The following is a 7,652-nucleotide window of genomic DNA, read 5'->3' as shown; positions in this document are numbered from 1 at the left end:
GATTTGCAACATAAACTAGTGAGACAAATTCCTCTCATTAAAGTGAGAGGCTCCATAATGCACGCTGTCAATACCTTACGGCTTACCTCGGAATGCCGGAGCTAAGTGCCAAGGCCTCATAAGTGGACTGAGCTGTGTAAAAAATGTAAATAATGTAGAGTGGTTTTAGCGGACACTGCTACATGACCTTGTATGGTAAACATCACCGTGCTGCTCATAGCTTCAGTCTTATCACTGACTTATATCACTCTTTCCCCTGCTGCTTTAAATATAAACAAAAAACACACCACAAAAACACTTAAAAATCCAATGTCATCTTTAATTTTTCAGCAAAAATCAAAATTATTTTACTCCAGTGTTTTAAAAGTCCATAAAAAATAAATATACATTATGTTACAAAACATTTCCAGTGTCTGATCATTAAAAAAGCACGTATTAACAATATTGATTACACAGGTAGAACACAGTAGAAAGGATGTACGGTCCAAAAAGGCACCTTGTGAGCGGTAAACATAAAGTTGCCTGAAAGTAGCTGCAAGATGATAAACTCTTGATGGTTCCCAAATTCGGCATGTGTATAGTTTATAAAGTATGTGACTAGGCAAAAGCTTCATGACTTTGGTAAGTGGTAAAGAATGCTTCACAGGTTTCTAGTGCTAAAATGCCTCTCCGTCCTTCCATTAGTGCTTTCTCGCTCTATTTAAAATGCATGCATGTGTTTGGAAGGCCCCCGGTCCGAGATGAAGGCACGTGTGCTCTCCTGATTGTTCAAGTTTGATCAAAACAGTTCAACAAAAGGCGCCACTTGTGTGTGTGTGTTCCTTGTGTGCTTTCCAGTCCTTGAAATCCGACCGGACTGCAAATGTACCAACATGTTGATGCGTGGTGATGCATCTGGGTCCCAAAGCGTTTCCTACCTTTGCCCACCAACATGGGAAGTCACAATGCAGAGTGCACCGTAGCGGTGAAGTCATTTTGCAATACATTCCAAGGGGAAGTCTTCATGTGTTGAGTCTCTGCACCCCCCCTTTTATTTCCTTTTTATGGCACAGGTTTCATACCAGTTTGTTCCCTTTATCCTTCTTTTTCCAAGGCAGTCCTTCTGTTTGCTGTTTAATACTGCTCTCCAAGAGAGGTGTGGAGACGACTGTGGCGCTCCTCCCGTCCCATCCTGTCGCGTCCCCTCACAATGGCGGGCTGGTCTGAATGTCCCTAACAGGTCAGATCGAAGTCTCGTTACTGCCACTGTTAATGTGGACACAGGCGGGGTGGGGTTGGGGTTGCAGGAAGCATGGGCGGCAAGGAGGAAGGGGGTCAAAGCATGGAAAGGAGACAAGAACATGCAAGGTGAAACTGAAGGCAAGCAGCGCAGGAAGTCATCGTCTACTTATATTTGAGTTAGCAGCGTGTTAGCTCAGAGTGTTGCAAAGACTAGTGAGATTTTGATATGTAAACATATGTTGATATATAAATATATCAAAATCTTTTCTTGCCTTTATTTGGACCATTTAGTAGGGGTGTCACAAGATCTTGCGATATGAAATCATGCAATAAAGGAAAATCAACTTGATAATTTTCCTCATCTCCCGCCGCCAAACAGGCAGGAATAGAGTTCACTCTGTGCATTAGTTTCAGCACCTTGATGCATTTGCTCCATAGAATAATGGCATAAACATAGTGAGCCCTCTTTATGTCTCGGTGTGTGGAGCCGGGGCTGGTAGCATACACCCAGAGTGCAGAAGAGTGTAGGCTTGTGAGGAGCAATGCAAGTCTCGTCTCATCTCGTGTATCGTTTCATTTGATAACATCCCTACTATTTAGTGTACAGTATTTTACATACATGGTGGTACATTAAAACAGGGGGGTCCAAACTTTTTAGAAAGGCCAAAGGATGCCAGGGCCACTTTTATTTTGTAAAAAGGCTAAATTAAAAACAAAAAAATTATATGTGTTTATGTACAAAACTTAGCTTTATGTTATATGTGACAAAATGTATCATTAAACTTTTTATCACAACTTTCCTTTTTGCAGTTTTTTTGGTGAATTTAATTTGTAGAATGGGCCATGGACCAATAAAAAATGAGCTGCATGTCGCAAACGCCCCCCTAGGCCGTAGTTTGGACACCTCTGCATTAAAATCACAGTGTAATTGCCGTATTGACCTGCATATAAGATGATATTTTTGACCCCAAAAATTCTGCCAAAGCTTTTCTTCCTGCCACTCACACATTGTCGCGAAACGCTGTTATGAAATGAATTAGAATTAAATTGAATGTACAAAAATAAATAAAACATTTAAAATTTGAGTCTTGAAAATGAGGGCTCGTCTTATATTTGTACTGTATGGGTAGTCTTTATATGACAACAAATCAAAATCAGCCGCAAAAAGCGCAAAAATCAAAAAGCTGCACAAAAAAGGGTCTTAAAAAGAGGGGTCGTCTTATATTTGGGTCAAAATAAGGTAATTCAAGCAATTCAAAAGAAATTACTCACTCGGAGTCAGATCCATTGCCGCCGTTGACCGTCCCCGACTTCAAGTGCATCGCCACCCCGCCGTTGGTGTCACGGTACATTCCCGCCTGAAACGCCTCAATGGGAACCTGCGGCCTCGGCGCGACGGGAGGTTTGATGAGGGTGCCGTTGTCGTGGTTGCCTTGTGGACGACCTCCTCCTCCGTCAGTGGAGGCCAACGAGGGTCGTCGGGACGAAGGCGCCATGATGTTGACGGAAGTCGGAGGCTGGGGGGAGGCCATGTTATTGTTGGGCGGTGGGGAGGTGATGGTGGGGGAGTTGTAGTCGCTCAGCTTCTCCCGTAGACGGTTCTTCATGTTCTTATCGGTCAGCGGGGGCGGGTAGCTGATCTTGTTCTTCAAGATACCTGAGATGAACAGAAATGTCCTTTTATCTTTGAATCCCAGCTACATATATAAAGATACATATATATTTCTTATCCCTCACCTTTTCTCTGCTCTGGTTGGTGGTTGCTGTTGGTTTGACCAGCCGGTGTTATTATTGTACTTGTGTCCTTTGCATTGCTAGCTGTCTGCTTGACTCCATCCTGAGGTGCCTCCTTATCTCTTTCTCCATTGTGGTTCAGCTTATTTTCAGCGTGCAGCTCCACGTTTACCTTCGTTTCCACCCTCAGCCTCTCCACACCACCAGGGTCCTCGCTATCACTGGCTGTCGTGGCATCCGTTGGCCAGTACGGCTTCATGTGATTAGACACCGAGGCCACTGGAAGGAAATTAATTGATCATTGTGTTAATCACATTCACACAAATGGATAGCACTGACTAATAGTTACAGTACATTAGATTGTGTTGTGATGAACCGCTATGATGCTCACAGCCTCTAGGGGGCATTTTTGCATGGTCTCTGGGGAATTCTACGACATACCATGATGTAATTGGTAAATGTAAATCCAATTAATTACATGCAAAATTATTATGAATGACTAATGGAAGGAGCAGACAAATTGCTGGAACTCAAAACTTTCTTTGGCCCCATGGTGGGTTACTTATCAGTCAGACAATGAAAAATACATCAACAATGAGTCAGCAATGCTACGTTTGGGCACTCGATTTCACTGAACAGTACAGTACAGTACAGTACAAAAGGATAAGTTTGTTACGTGGAATACTGTATGAAAACGTAAGTGGTGCAAAAACCGACTCATACAAAAACTGGGGGTACAAAAACCGTATTACCGTAACTGACCATGAATTATCAGCACATTACTTTTGAGTTACATTTCGAACATGCCTCACAAAGTTACGTGAAAGAACCTGACATGTTCAAACTTGCACAAATCAGAGCAGGAAGAAACAGATGAGATCAGAAAGTAACGGGCTACTCCCACGTATGTTAGCATTGCCGTATCTTTACCTTTAGGCGTACTGTGAACAGGCTGCCTCTCGTTATTCCATTTGGGCTTAACGTCAATGTCGTCGTCCTCGCTATCCGAAGAGTGAGACGAGGCGTAGGAGGAGCTGTTCTCGTCCATTGACAGTTCACTGTCTGAGTCAGAGTCTGACACAAGGAAGGATGTAAAGTGAGATCAACTGCTGCACTTCAGACTCACAAAAAAAAGGAAGGAACTCACCATCTCCCTTGGAGGCACTTCTGTGGAAGAGAGGCCCGTCAAGATCAGTGTGTCCTTTCACCGTTCCTGATGAAACACTGGGCTTCTGGCCTGACTCTTCCCTGTTCACAGGAAGAAAGGCGGAGAATAAATGACAAGGTATGATTACTGCTGGTTAGGACATACTAGATTTGATAGCTGACCAGAACCACAAACAGGGAGGGGCTTTACTTGAGGAGGTGCTCACTGTTTAACTTTAATTATGGTATGAGAAAATGTAATGGAAAACATAAGTAGGTCACTTATGAACATGTATATTGCATTGTTGTAATGGTGGTAAGGCATAAACTGCTCAGCCTGCATGAATTTCACACAAAAAGCTTCAATTTGTTGAAAGATTTGCCATCTCAGCATATTTTTTCTGCATTGCAGCCAATTTCCAAAACAAACCTGCAGAACATATATTTTTAATAATCCCCTTAGAAATAGGACACCACGGTTAAATCGTTTCTTGACCCGAAACTGCTCATTCCAAGGCTGGAGGACTCTGACCCAAAGGTTTGTCTCAGAAAGATGGCAACAGACAGAGCGTGTGTCAGTTGTAAATCCCATTCCCAATCTTGCCTCTGGTTCCAGGCAGCACGCCACATCTTTTTTTTTTTTCCACCACTCATTGACCCCCACGGTCAGCTCATATTACCCAAATGACAGATTTATGGGTAAGGCTCTAATCCTTTAACTGTTGAATGCTTCTGTAAAATAACACAAGGTATGTACGTATGAACCTGCTGAGCATGAGCACAAGTCTTGACTCAATAAACTATGAGGAGGTGAAAATAATGGGGTTAGGTCAGGACTCTTTACATTCTTCCAACTTCAAACGGCTGGAAAGTTGGAAGCATAGATTGTCATATATCTTATATGTGCCATGCGCTGCCAAAAGCAATGCAAACAGAATTATTGCACAATTCTGAAATAGTAGAGAAGCCTTAAATGCCTTTAAAGGAAGGAAAGAGCCAAGAAGAGAGTGTGTGGCTGTTTGTGTGTGTTAGTTAAGATAACGCACATGCATAGACAATAGTAAAAGCAGCCATGCGGTCAGTGAGCGTGCTGTACCTGAGTGTATAAGCCAGGTAACTGCTGCGGCTCTTTGCTGACCTGAGCGTGCTCTCCAGGGAGATGGTGGACTCCCCGATGGCTGAGCGGTACAGGTCGCTGTCCTCCATGTTATTACAGTTGACGGAGCGCTGCAATAGTGGTGGTCAGCTTAAAAAACAGGCATAATAAGCACACATAAGCATAAGAGTGTGGATCCCTTACCGTGAGCAAAGCCGCCCGTGCGGCGGCTGTCTCCTCAGATAGGTTCTTCTTTCCTGTGAAGACGTTCTTGAGATGTTTCCTCACGTCTTTGTTGAAGACGATGTGGAAGAAGAAGATGAAGACACCCTAGGAAAGAAGCAGCGTGTTTACAGTCAGTGAGCTGATGGACTGTAATGGAGGGCGGTACTGTATAAACGCTGAATTACCTGCAGACAGCTGAAGCCGGCAAACAGGTAGTGGAAGGTGAGCACGTCGCTGTTGACCGCCATCAGTCCTAGCAGCCAGGTGGCGCTGATAAGCAGCAGTAGGAGGAAGGCCAAGCGAAGAGCCCGGCTAAGATAGCACACCACATAAATAAGGATTCAGAGTAAAATACTGTACATGTTACTAAGTCTGTAGAGGTGTGTTATTGTCATTGAGACTTACATAGCGCCTGACTTCTCAAACACTTTCTGCCTGCGACCACAGGAAGCCTTTGCGGCCAGAATGAAGATCACAATGTTGACCTGTGGAAAATGGACAAGTGGTTAAGTACAGTGAATATTCCAATTGATGCTTCAGGGTGCAAGTTTAACAAAAACAAACCTAATTAGCACCGGGTCTAAAAACATTGCTTAACAACTGTGGCTGTGGGCAACATCCTGATGGAGTTTTTAATACCTACACAGGATGGCAGTAGCTGGGAGTCCAGGGAGTACTGTGAAAATCATGTGTGCCGTAATGTGGTTTATAATAAAGTAGTTTGCTCCTTACCGCTAACATTGGTTGTGTTGCTGCTGTATTGTGCAATGTATTTGTTAATAAATAACCACAGGGGTCAAAGAAACCCAACTTTCCTTTTCCACTTTCTTATGCACTACAAATCATTTTAAAAGATCTTTTTTTAAATTGCGGTCTGCCTCTCTCCCATTATTGCCTGCTTCCAATCAATGTACTGTAAATGAACACCTCTGCTATTATTAGAGCAGTAATACTGTATATGCTATTTACATTGAATAAGAACCATCACTACAGTTGATGCTTTGTCATCTGCAGTAAAACATACCAGGACAACAACAAATATAGGTCCTGCAAAGCTCCAAATGAGGTTGTCTTGGACGGACAGCCAACAGAAATCGGGATTCCCATAACCCTGAGGGTCAAGGCCAACAGCCAAACCTAAAGAAACAAGCAAACAGAAGTGCATAAATAAGACCTTAAACCAAATAAAGTGTAGCTGCTGATAGTGAACTTCATGTATTTCTTTTTACCAGTGATTATAGCCGGGATTCCCCAGCCCATGGCGTAGTAGAACCTCATGTGACCGTGGTTGATGTTGCGCATCTCTGTCAGCATGCGGTAGATGTGCAACCCCTCCACAAACATCCAAGCGAAGGTGCACATGTAGAAGTAATGCAGGAGGATGGCTATTATTGTGCATACAAACTGCAAAGAAGAAAGGAGTCATTAAAAGAGTTTCAACGAGGAATGCACTTTGTGAAGGAAGAGTCTGTAGGTCAGAGAGCAGGGGTAACCACTTGACAGCTTTATAAATCATACTGCATATGGGCCACACATGCAAACACACGCTCAAATTTTTATGTTGTCAAACACCCTAAACCAACAGTGGGCAAAATATAACTATTCTGTATGAAAGGACTCTCAAGTACTGGGTATCACAATGACCCATTATGAGGTACAAAGATGTATTACATCCAATATGGTGGACTGAAGCACATTTAAATCCTGCTCTATTGACATGCTAGATGTCCCACCTTGAAAAAAAACGACTCATGGGAGAGATTTATCAAATGAAATTAGAAAAGTGGCCCCAGGGCCTCCCGCTATAAGGCCTGTCTCGAGACAGGTACCAGTCGCAGCATGTCTCCAAACATGGGTGTGTGTGTGTGTGTGTGTGTGTGTGTGTTGTGCAAGTGTGTGAGTGTGTGTGAGTGTGTGACTTCAAAGTCTTTCCACATCTTATGATCCCACAGAAAGACTGTAAATGTTCAGAAGAATTACTCCCAAAGATATTTTTTGGATCCTGTACTAACACTAGTGATGAGCTAAAATGGGAACTGTAGTAGAAACGACTGCTGCACAAAGTAAAATTCAATTTCAAAATAATTCTTGAATAATTATGTACTGTATATATCCATTCATTCATTTTCTACCGCTTATCCTCACAAGGGTCGCGGGGGTGCTGGAGCCTATCCCAGTTGTCTTCTACCGAGAGAAAGGCGGGGTACACTCTGGACTGGTCGCCAGCCAA

The 7,652-nt window shown here is 43.2% G+C and overlaps 1 protein-coding gene across 4 annotated transcripts in view; it reads right to left on the bottom strand.

Moving 5' to 3' along the window:
- Positions 1 to 305: 305 nt before the first annotated feature.
- The window catches only part of celsr1a (cadherin EGF LAG seven-pass G-type receptor 1a), a 56,100-nt gene continuing 48,753 nt past the window's right edge, over positions 306 to 7,652 (bottom strand). For 2 of the 4 annotated variants that reach the window (XM_058077088.2, XM_058077090.2), the window contains 11 exons: positions 6,652 to 6,826; positions 6,447 to 6,559; positions 5,828 to 5,907; positions 5,608 to 5,734; positions 5,402 to 5,527; positions 5,198 to 5,328; positions 4,103 to 4,203; positions 3,886 to 4,029; positions 2,959 to 3,234; positions 2,494 to 2,878; positions 306 to 1,212 (listed from right to left, as the gene is read on the bottom strand). In XM_058077088.2, the coding sequence (XP_057933071.2) occupies positions 1,185 to 1,212; positions 2,494 to 2,878; positions 2,959 to 3,234; positions 3,886 to 4,029; positions 4,103 to 4,203; positions 5,198 to 5,328; positions 5,402 to 5,527; positions 5,608 to 5,734; positions 5,828 to 5,907; positions 6,447 to 6,559; positions 6,652 to 6,826 (1,686 nt within the window). In that variant the 3' untranslated portion in view covers positions 306 to 1,184. Of the gene's footprint in view, positions 1,246 to 2,493; positions 2,879 to 2,958; positions 3,235 to 3,885; positions 4,030 to 4,102; positions 4,204 to 5,197; positions 5,329 to 5,401; positions 5,528 to 5,607; positions 5,735 to 5,827; positions 5,908 to 6,446; positions 6,560 to 6,651; positions 6,827 to 7,652 lie in introns of all 4 variants that reach the window. The other 2 variants (XM_058077091.2, XM_058077089.2) reach the window with 2 other exon arrangements.

Source organism: Doryrhamphus excisus, linkage group LG2 (genome assembly GCF_037039965.1).
Source record: "Doryrhamphus excisus strain RoL-2023G ecotype Guam linkage group LG2, RoL_Dexc_Guam_v1.1, whole genome shotgun sequence".
Taxonomy (NCBI): domain Eukaryota; kingdom Metazoa; phylum Chordata; class Actinopteri; order Syngnathiformes; family Syngnathidae; genus Doryrhamphus; species Doryrhamphus excisus.
Note: the sequence above shows the minus strand (reverse complement) of the source record. Positions and strands in the feature narration are given on the sequence as shown.